General features: G+C 36.4%; 1 protein-coding gene across 8 annotated transcripts in view; it reads right to left on the bottom strand.

Moving 5' to 3' along the window:
* The window catches only part of AP3B1 (adaptor related protein complex 3 beta 1 subunit), a 177,311-nt gene that overhangs the window by 39,115 nt on the left and 126,539 nt on the right, over positions 1-11,657 (bottom strand). For 7 of the 8 annotated variants that reach the window (XM_021379412.1, XM_021379410.1, XM_021379415.1 and 4 more), the window contains 2 exons: positions 9,584-9,656; positions 8,631-8,737 (listed from right to left, as the gene is read on the bottom strand). The exons of the other annotated variant lie outside the window; for it this stretch is intronic. In XM_021379412.1, coding sequence (XP_021235087.1) covers positions 8,631-8,737; positions 9,584-9,656 — 180 coding nt within the window. The remainder of the gene's footprint in view (positions 1-8,630; positions 8,738-9,583; positions 9,657-11,657) is intronic. 8 annotated transcript variants of the gene reach the window in all.

The following is an 11,657-nucleotide window of genomic DNA, read 5'->3' as shown; positions in this document are numbered from 1 at the left end:
TAACTTTGCAATTTATTGCTACATTTGTACGTCTATCTGTGTCCTAAATGCTGCAAAAGATGAGACTGGGAAAGCATTCATTACACAAACTCTTAAGTTTTGTTAATTTCACACACTAATCCAACTGCAGCACAATGCAGTTATAATAGGAAGTCAAAGACAGATTGTATCTAATATATTATGTATTAATTTAGAAAGCTGTAATTAATTTTAGAAGTGAAGAACATTACATGAAATGAGTTAGAGTAATATAAGGAAAAACTTTGAATTCAGTGTTCAGTTTTCTAAAAATATAATTTAAATTTTATTCTAAAGAAAGTGACTCAAATAAACAACTGTGAAAGAATAAACAGAAATAAACCTTACATCACAGCGTTCAAAGCAGTCATCTACTATGTGACTAGCATGTACAGCTACCTCACAATAGTGAGCGTGAAGTTTCTCAGTGCAGCACAGTATTAAATACATCTAAGTAACAGTTGCTGTTACTGTGGTTGGAATATTATCTTATTATACACAGTGTTGATCGTGTGTTATTATAACAACAAAAAAATAACACTGCACAAAGTCTTCAAGTTTAAGTACCACAATTAACAGAGAAACATTCATTACAGAACCTTTTCAGGAAGTTGATTTTTTCTAATTCTTACTGTAATTGCATTGTTCTAATCCTGTATTATAAAGGCAGCTGCTTGCCTATCATTTGTACTTTCCTCGTTAATCCTGACTCAGTGAATTAACCTTTAATTACAGCCGTTAAAATTGAAATGAGCCTCTTGTCTGGCTGCGGCTGCCCCCTTCCAGTGCGTGAGACTGATGAAAATTTTTAGGGTCAGTGAATATGTCCCATGTCATGTCTGATAGATGCTAAAGATGTGAGGAGGTAAATGTTACCTTAGAAAGATGTGGCTGAAATTTTTAAGAGCTAGCTTTTACTGACAAAATAAAACAAAAGTATAGCTTAGATTATCTCTCTCTTCTGTCTGAGTTACATAGAATAATACATACACAGACAAACTATTTTACATACATCATCACTACATGTTTAAGGAATAACTTATGGAATCATCATTATTATGTATTATACGTGGTAGTTTTTAAAAACATAGCACAAACTGTTTTCAGTAGTCCTGTCTTAACGAGCACGACATATATATTTTTCATGTTGGACAGAAAAAGAAAGATTACTTTGAATTCTCTAATAGATGTCATCAAATTCTCAAAAAAAAAGTGAATTAGTTTTAAGGAAAGTGCTGACTCTTAATAGAAAGCAAAACAAAGATTGAGCGTCTGTTCACAGTAATTTATCTAAAGGAGTTCCTTTTTTGGAACACCCTCCCTCATTCCAAAATTTACTTTGTATTTTACATATATGATTTTGATTTTCTAACTGCACTTACTCTACAGTTTTAGCATTTTTCACTTTTAAATGCAATATCTGAATGTTGCTTTAATCTTTGTCAGTCCAAGACAACAACAGAGTGAAATAGCATTAAATAAGAAGCACCCGTGTTAACTGAAGACCTAGTTCATCACTATACAATGTATGTCATATGTGTTTTTAACTAAGGATTCATTAATACCTAAACATAAAATATATGTTTACATACATGCATACGTGTATATATATACACATATATACATATATATTTAAGAATAAAAGACCTAGTATGGAGAACATCTAGTACTAAAATAGACAGTAATCAAGTAAATCAACAAGATTATATACAGTAATAATAAATATGCCTCCTAGACTGGGCACATTTTTATCTATACCAGTGTGTCATATCAAGGTTTTCCTTCTGACTCAGAAGAAGGAAAGATGGACCCTATTTGAACTTTCAAATTAAATTCTCTAATTTATTTGAAAGAAAATAAGCAGAGTGTTCATAATTGTAGAGCTTGCTCAGTATTGATACATTTAATAAACACAAGAAGAATATAACTAAGGCTTGAACATTAATAAACATTACAAATGTTGATAAATGGATTTCTAATTAATTAGTAAAGGTGAAATCACCCTTTAAAAGAGTGCTATAGGATTTTTTTTTTTTTAATTAAGCTATCATTTTTAAAAGCGTGTGGAAGTAATTTCTGGAAGGACATTATAACTTTCAAATGTGTGATGTAATGGATGTATTATGTTACCATTTTAAAAATAATGACTTTTACAGAAAATTTATATAAACATGGAAAAGCAAATTTAAATATCAGGGAGGTCTGTTTTGCATTCCTTATCTGTCTTGTCAATGGTTAATATCTGCTGATGAGCAGTTACATTCACTTGTAGCTCTCCAAGTGCTTCCCCAAGATAAGTAAGCATCATTATCCTCATTTTTCAGATGGAAAACTAAGAGACTATGTTTCTCCCACCAGAATAGAGAGCGTGTAGTAAGCCAAAAATGGAACTCATTTTCCATATGTAACACCCAGCTCTGTATCCACTGGACCACACCACCTTCCCACAAGCATCAGTCACACCTCATGAGCTGCATAGCTGAATTTTGGGTGCACAAAGAGAAAGTTCCTTTTTTAACTCTTAATTTAAGACTATGCTTTTTCACTTGTTTCATAGCTGCAGATTTTTCAGACACCCTACTAACTTCTGGAATTTGTAGAATTCATTTCAATTAAGCCTTATGCTAGCTACAAAGTCCATACAGCACAGAATAGGAAAAAATGCAGGAAACACATATACTTTGAACGGTTCCACATGGAAGAAAATCCACCTTAAGGAATGAAGCTGGAGAGAGAATTCCACATAACTATACAAACACTGCTTAGTGTACAAGTGTGTTAACAACATGAAGAGGTTGTAAGGATGCACAAGGATAACGTACATGTAGCAAACCTCACCATCAGTACTGGTCCCTCAATCCCCCTACAAAACTTTCCCAACTGCAGTCGTTGTATAAAAAACCAGGCTTCAGAAAAAGTATAAAGGAAACATTTAAGGTACAGGAAAAAACTCTCCCGTGGTGAGGCACAAAGAAGTAGACATTTCTTACAACAAGCTGAAAAATAAGAGGGCAAATGCTATACTATGTAAAATGATTCCAAGGTAGGACACCATAAGCCTGTATTACTGTAAAAGAAGATGTGGCTAACATTCAAAACTGATTTAAAAGTAACTTCTTTTGTCTGACAAAAAAAATTTAGTTGCATTCTAAGAAGGACTCTATACATTTACACAAATATAACACATTTCACTTAAAAAAAACCTAATAGTAATTACTCAAACTATCTCTGCAAACACAGTGGTTATTAAGTATCTACTCAAATCACTGCATACACCTGCTGCGATCACTAGAGGTTGCACCACATTGCTTTCATGATATTAAGAATCACAGAATCATAGAATGGCCTGCGTTGAAAAGGGCCTCAAAGATCATCTAGTTTCAACCCCCCTGTTGTGGGCAGGGTCACCAACCACTAGACCAGGCTGCCCAGAGCCACATCCAGCCTTGCCCTGAATGCCTCCAGGGACAGGGCATCCACAGCCTCCTTGGGAAACTTGTTCCAGTGCATCACCACCCTCTGAGTGAAAAACTTCCTCCTAATATCTAACCTAAATCTCCCGTCTTAGTTTAAACCATTCCCCCTTCTCCTATCACTATTCACCTTTGTGAACAATCATTCCCTCCTGTTTATACGCTCCCTTCAATTACTGGAATGTCACAATGAGGTCTCCCCGGAGCCTTCTCTTCTCCAAGCTAAACAAGCCTAGTTCCCTCAACCTTTCTTCATAGGAGAGGTGCTCCAGCCCTCTGATCATCTTGGTGGCCCTCCTTGGACCTATTCCAAGAGCTCCACATCTTTCTTGTGCTGGGGACCCCAGGCCTGGATGCCATATTCCAGATGGGGCCTCACAAGAGCTGAGTAGAGGGTGACCACCACCTCCCTCTCCCTGCTGACCACACCTCTTTTAATGCAGCCCAGAATGTAGTTGGCCTTCGAGGTTGCCAGTGCACACTGCTGGCTCATGTCCAGCTTCTCATCCACTAGGACCTCCAAGTTCTTCTCTGCAGGGCTGCAATCAAGGAGATCTTCCCCCAGTTTGTATAAATACCTGGGATTGCCCCGGCTGAAGTGCAGCACCTTGCGTTTGGCCTTGTTGAACCTCATCAGGTTCTTGTGGGCCCACTTCTCCAGCCTGCCAAGGTCCCTCTGGATGGCTTCCCTTCCTTCCAATGAATCAACTACACCGCTCAGCTTGGTGTCATCTGCAAACTTGTTGAGGGTGCACTCGATTCCGTCGTCTATGTCAGTGATAAAGATGCTGAAGAGCACTTTCCCAAGACCAACCCCTGAGGGGCACCACTTGTGACCAGCCTCCACCCTGACATAGAACCATTAATCACAGCCCTTCGGCTGAAGTTAATTCTGATGACATAGACTTTCCTGAGGTAAGAACCCTAGAAGGACTCTGACCAGAGTTTATATATGAATTATAAATATATCTAATTATATAATAATTAGTGCTAACAAAGCTTTGAAAAAATAGAACTCATGAAGTAGAGTGCATGCCAGTAACTATTTGGAAGATGTACTGATGGAATTCTTATGCTTTAGGTAGATAACATTCCCTTACAAGCTGCATACCAGACTAGACTGATGATATAATCCATTACTGTAATTCTGAGTTCCCACTACTTCCAAGAAGAGATCCTTTACACAAGCAAAGAGACAGCTGTAACACTTGCTATAGTGGAATTAGCAATAGACTCAATAGACAAAGTAACTCAAATGATAAGAATATTTTCCCCTGTAAATATTACCTCAGAAACTTGGAAATTGAAATATCATTTAAGAGGGGGATATTATACTAAAAATGTCTCTCTTTGTATTTTGAAGTAGTTCATATTTACTGTTTTTCAGGAAATTCCGTAAACATGCTGAATTTGAAATTAAATGTATTTATCACCTGGCTTGACAGGTCTGTAGCTTGACCTTGACTTTTGTCAAAAGCTATTATTTCTGCTCTATGCATCACCACTCTAAAGAAGTTCTCAAAATGGATCCTAGTCAAGAGTTCCGCAGAAGATTCAAGGGACAGAAAACAGCACAATTTACTGCTCCCTTTCTAAACAGATTCTGCAGAGCTCTGAGTAGTAGAAAATAAAAGCATATTGTTGATAATATTATATTAACTTCTTTCAAAAGAATACACTGAGTATACTAAAGAAAAACAGTAAATAAAACAGTACCGCTTCTACAACCACGCCATAATTCCATATGCATAATAACTAATGAAAAGACTAAATTATTGCAGCAAGTAAATTTTCTGTATCTCTTCTCCACAAGAATTTTCCCCTCTTTTGCTGTTTGTTTTTATCATAAACATTTTTTAAAATTTAGCCTTGATGTTTTCCCCAGATTACCCTCCACTGCGGGGCAGGGAACATACCACATCTTCTCTAAAATCCTCCTCATCTTGGCCTAGACTTCCCTTTTAGCTCCATCCAACTGCTGCTGCTGCCAGAGCTCATATCCAGTGGTAGTTTCCCAAAACCTTTCTGAACTGTAAACACTTCTTGTTACCAAAGAAGTGTTGATATGTTCCATCCTCATCATTTTTTTCTGAAGCATACATAATTGTTACCAGTTATTACCATATACAGCATGCTCAGGGATCCATATATTTAGGGGAGCAGTTGCTTGCATATTTTTACTATCTGAAGCCCCAGAGACAAAAGAACAGGTGGTTTAGCTTCTTTTGTCAGTTGTGTGATCAGTAGGAACAGACAATCACTCCCTTCTTTTGCTTCTCTGATACTTACCACAGCTCTCTTCCTCCCTTCACCATTCCTGCTCACATTATTATTTCTTGCAGCAGGTTATAATTCTCCCTGCCCTTCTATCATTCATGAGTTTTGATTTTAGTCTCTCTTTTCCTACTTCAAAAGCTTCCATTTAAGGGACAATATCAATTTCTGCTGTTTTCTTAATCTGCTTTAAACTGACAGCTTGCAAAAGCCTCTCACTTCCAATTTTTAACCAGTACTGTAGCTTCACATATCTTGCAAGCCTTCAAGGGTATTTCACTATCTAAAACTCAATTGACTCCAAATGTATGAGTTCTGAGTGCATATCTGTAGAAGCCTCAGAAGTAACCTCCAGTTACCTGGTTCGGTGGACCCACCTGAAGGTAAGATTGCAAGAGGGCAGAAGCATGAACATAGATGTACTACGCTTTGCATACAGCGTGAAGGAAGTTATCCATAAATTACCAGAGAACTTCATTTTTCCTGGAACAAACTGTAATACGCATATGTACATCTCTCTATGACAAGTAAATGTTTTATGTGTAAACAAGAATCATAAAAGCAAAGGAGCTGTGGTACAAAACATCAGGTTGTGCACTGCAGTTTATATTCAAGAATCTTTCATTTTCATAGGTTTAAAGAGACCCAGAGCATTGCTGCAAAACAGTTCTTGTATTTATACTTTCTGTGATGTTAAGCAGCTACAAAGGAAAAACTTCTCCGAAAGAGTGGTCAGGCACTGGAATGGGCTGCCCAGGGAGGTGGTGGAGTCACCAACCTTGGAGGTGTTCAAGAAACATTTACACATTGTACTGAGGAACATGGTTTAGTGGGAAATGTTGGTGATAGGTGGATGGCTGGACTGGATGATCTTGGGGGTCTTTTCCAACCTTGGTGATTCTATGATTCTGTGAACACAGAGTTATAAGTTTTCTAAAAGCTGTATCCAATTACAGTCCTGAATGATTTGAATAATAGACTGCCTGACATATTCCAAGATAAGTGACTGCTACATTTCTTCAATATTAGGGTCATATACTGTACTTATCTATTTTTACTCCATGCTGTCCATTGCCTGGTAATAAATTAATTTCTCACTGTTAGTTTGGCATGTGCTCTACAGTTTAATTCATTTTCTCTCCAATTGAAGGAAGAAAAAGTTTTCTGAAGTATGACAACTATTCTTATTTTTAGAACAAGTGGCCACATATTAAATTTAGAATACTATTTTAAGAGGGACATTCCCACATAAAGTCTTAAAAGCTCTTTTTATATTTTCATTTTTAGAAAATTACCTGATGGTGCAAAACAACATGACTATAACTATATAACTACTTGCATTTAAGATGTTTTACAGTGTATGGTTATCATTCGAAAAAACAGCTTTTAACCTTAGTGTTTAATTTTTCTTGTTTCCTGGGACACAAAACACTTCAAAGGACCTCATATACATCTGCAACTATTACCAATGGCAGTGACAGCTGAAAAACAGGAAATCACCATGCAGTAGCAACAACTAGTTCTGATATGACCAGCTGTTTCCAAAGCAGCAAGTATAAGGAGATGTTCTAGATTTCTCATTGGTTACTGGAACCGGAACTCAGTAGTACCAAGAAAAAAAACATTTCGCAGATTCAACCCTTTTATAGGGTTTATAGAACTTCTTTCTGCACTGTGGTGTAACACGTATGACAGTATTTCACATTTTAAGAATGTGTGACACATAAATGACTACGCATCACGCAAAGTGACTGTATGTCCAGATTGTTACTGGCCAACCCAGAATTTAATTGTATCACAATTCTCAGCCTTAGGTAAGGCTGATAGCCATCACATAATCTGAAAGTCTATCTTATAAGCACAAAATCTTAAGGCCTGTAAATATAAGAATGAATCATTAGCTAAAATATTTTATTTCTTGATAATAATTAGTTACACATTCTGTCCTTAAGAAATATTTAAGTATATAATTTTACAAATGCATTGCTCACAAACCCAACACAAAATACTTTAACAGCAATTATTAAAGTAGCAGAGTAGGTTCCAGACATCAGCCACATTAGAAACAAGGCAAGGCTAAAAAAATTCTCCTGCCTATATGGTGCTCTCTTCTCATCACTCCCAACAACTTTCATAAGGTTAACTACCCTATGCTGCTGTTCCTTATTAAACTGCAGATCTGCGCTGGACAGAAAAATGATTAAAATAAAATTAAATAAACAACACCAAGAATGCAAACTGCTGTTCTTTTCACCAACAAAAGAATGCCCTCCATGACTTTGCTAACCTTAATTATACCTATAGTTTTGAGATTCCCCAATGGAAAGGGCTACAAAGCACACAGCACTAACTGTATGAATCACGACACATACTGATATACCACTGATTGTAAATCTGTACTCTTTTTATTTGCATCCACAGCTGTGATTTGTATACTCAAGAAAAAAATAATTCCAAATAGCAACATGTCATAATTGGAGACATGTATAGTAAACAACCACAGAATTAATAACTGTGATTTTATGTAGCTTATTTTTGATAATGTAGCAAGTAAATGATTTGAAAGATTTGCATAGTTTGTATGCATAATTTCTGAACATAAATTTTCCCAAGGCAGAGAAAAAAACAGATTGAAAAAGAAGTTTAAAATCCTTCAAGGCATTATTTTTATAAAAGCAATATTCAACCATTTCTCCATATTACAGGAAGTATTTATTTCAGATCAAAAAGAAGCTGCCAGCCTTGCATACAAACTAGAATTTCACAGGTGAAAGTATTTCCAAAAAATTGCTTTGATGATTGCCTCAAAAATATGAAATGCTTAAGTTAAGACACTCCCTCCACTCTTTTTTAAAGGATACTTACATCGATGACCGATGAACTTGACAGACTTAATCCCTCTAGGTCTGCTGTTAAACTTGGGGACAAAATAGCTGCTGCAGGAACAGCCACAGGAGTTGTTACAGGGTAGACTAGAGGTAAAAAAAAAAAGCAACTGACACTTAATGTAAAATAAAATAAAATACTGGGAAGGACAATAATCTATTTTCATTAAGTTTAAACAGTGCATGCATCTTGACATCATTATTTTATGTTTATATGTCTCCTAATCACAAAAGATTATTTTTTCCAGGCACAGCAGCAATGGTCAATATAAACACTGAGAACAGAAGTAAAGCATTTTTTATATTCAAGATACATTGTCCTTCTTACTCACTTTTACCTTCTATTTAATCCTTCCATCTGATCCATGCTGTGCAGCACATTTTTATTTACGAGTTCTGTGCGAAGTAGACATTCATGCAACACTAACATTTGATGCACATGTAGAAGTAAACCTGAAGAACAGAACTAAATAGCATAGAAAAAAGCAACACCAGCCCTACCCTACCTTTTTCCACAACTACATTCTAACCTGTTGTTTGAAAGAGTCATTTTTAGTATCTCACTATAGTACCGTAATTGCATAGATGTTGTACAAGTCACATGCATAGGTACCTGAGGAAGTAAGCTCACTTCAACAGAAAACAAGTCTAGACACAGAAAATTCTCAAAAGAAATGTTTTACATCCTAATACATTCCAAATTGTTAAACTATTTCTTAGTCCTACAGTAAACAAAATCATGTAGAATAATAATTTTGCATAAGAAAAATTACCAGTCTGGGTAATAATCTTTTTTTTTTTTTTGTACAAAAAAATTTTTTTGCATGCAAAAAATGAACAGATTCAACATTTAAGACATTTAAAATTTCATTGAATCAACTGAATTGAATTCATGCTATAGGAAAAAAATGAGACTTTAATCAAGATACTTACAGTCATCTAAATCTAAGAGAAACACATCTTGCTTATTTGCAGCTTTTCTGTCTTGTACTGTTTTTTCTTCTTTCTGTCAAAGTAGATGAATATTTCATCTTTTACCATATCAGCAAAAGAATAGCCTTTTATACTTTTATAGTGGCAAAGTGTATATCCATTGCTTAGAGTTTAGCATTTAAAGAATTCACCTCGTGAGAAAGAGTTCTATGTACAGATAAGCTGAACCGAAATTCCACATTTAAGTTATATTTCACTCCTCTGAAGCCCATGTTTAGATTTAATTTTAATAGCATCTGCTACTCAAAGAAAATTTGCTGACAGATCAGACACTTCTGAGACCATTAGAGATAGAAACCTTTTTTTAAGGCATAAGATCTGAGTACTAGCGTTTCTCTTTCTATATGAAAAACAGGACAAAAAGTAGTCATAGGAAAGTCATTATTTGTACTTATCTAGGAGGGGGGAAACCTCTAAATATAGATCTAAATAAGAAAGTAAAATGTCATGTTGCCCATTCTGGCCTCCATTTCAAAGACACCACTTACAAGTTGCCACAGATACAGCTGTGCACTTAAGATACACATTTCTAGAGATCCCTTCACAAGATCAGCAGATAGAATCACTTTCTTTGAATGTCATCATAGAGCAAAATGACTTATCCTGCCTAAAAGTACATTCAGTTTTTCTGTCTCAGCCTCACAGTCAATTGCAAGCTAACACTAATGCCAGGACTGTTTTTTTTTGTTGTTGTTGTTGTTATTGTTTTTTTAATTTCGGGATAATTTCCTTCTCAAGAATACACAAGAAAGCAGGTTGATGTTAAAGATTATCAGGCTTCACATGGGACAAAATGACACTCCTATTCATTTTCTTCCAGTGAGCTCATGGTTCAACCATACCATTCCCTAGGCTGCACCAAAAGGGGGTGTCCATCACAGTGAGGGAGGTGACTGTCCCTCTCTGTTCTGACCTTGTGAGGGCCCAGCTGCAGTACTGCATTCAGGCCTGGGGCCCCCTGCACAAGAAAGACATGGAGTTGTTGGACAAGGTCCAGAGGAGGCCACGAGGATGATCAGAGGGCTCTCTACTCATAGGAGCACCACTCCCACAAAAAAGAGCTGACGGAGCTGTACTTGTTCAGTCTAGCGATGAGAAGGAACCAAGGAGATCTCACAGCAGACTTACAGTACTTAAAAGGAGCCTACAAGAAAGACAAGAAAGAACTACTTGTCAGGGAGTATAGCAACAGGACAAGGGGTAATGGTTTTAAGGAAAAGAGGGGTGAAACAGTGGAGCAGGCTGCCTGGAGAACATGTGGATGCCCCATCCCTAGAGGTGTCAAGGCCAGACTGGATGGAGCCCTGGGAAGCCTGATCTGGTGGGTGGCAGCCTGGCACATGGCAGGGGCTTGGAACTGCATGGTCTTTAAGGTCCTTCTGAGCCCAAATCTTTCTGTGATTCAAACAGACAGTATTCTCTTATGTGGTCATTACAAATGTGCTTTAGGTATTCTAGGAGGAAAATGCTCTTGTGGACAGAGCAGACTGGAAGCTCTTTTTTTAATTTTTTTTTTTTTTTAGTTTTTAAATCAACTGACTTGAATGGTCCTAATCACTGCAGTATTTGAATGTTCCATTATTGCTGGTCTATTTGATCCATGACACCCCTCTAGACCAATGAAATCTTACAAAATATCTTTAAATGAATCCTAATATGATTACATTCTTTGCATGTTTTGTCTTAGTCAGTGAGTATGCTACAGAACCAGCTCTCTGAGTGCCACGTCAGTCACAACCACAAGACTGCATTTCTTTTCTTCCAATGTGATTACTGGCAACTCATTTGGCTACTTTTTTTTTCTTTTCTTCTGTGAACTAAAGATAAATATTATACCTCATAATTCACAGGTGCTACCTGAATTATGTGATTACTTTTATTTGCATATAGTTTTTAGTTACAAATTACTTCTTGCCTAAGAAGTCTTAGAAAAAATTGAGATATACTTATTTGCAACATTTTTACTACACATTATGCATTACAACTGACTTAGTTTGCTAATTACAAAATCTCT

The sequence above is a fragment of the Numida meleagris genome, chromosome Z (assembly GCF_002078875.1).
Source record: "Numida meleagris isolate 19003 breed g44 Domestic line chromosome Z, NumMel1.0, whole genome shotgun sequence".
Lineage (NCBI taxonomy): Eukaryota > Metazoa > Chordata > Aves > Galliformes > Numididae > Numida > Numida meleagris.
This window is presented reverse-complemented; position numbering and strand designations above follow the sequence as displayed.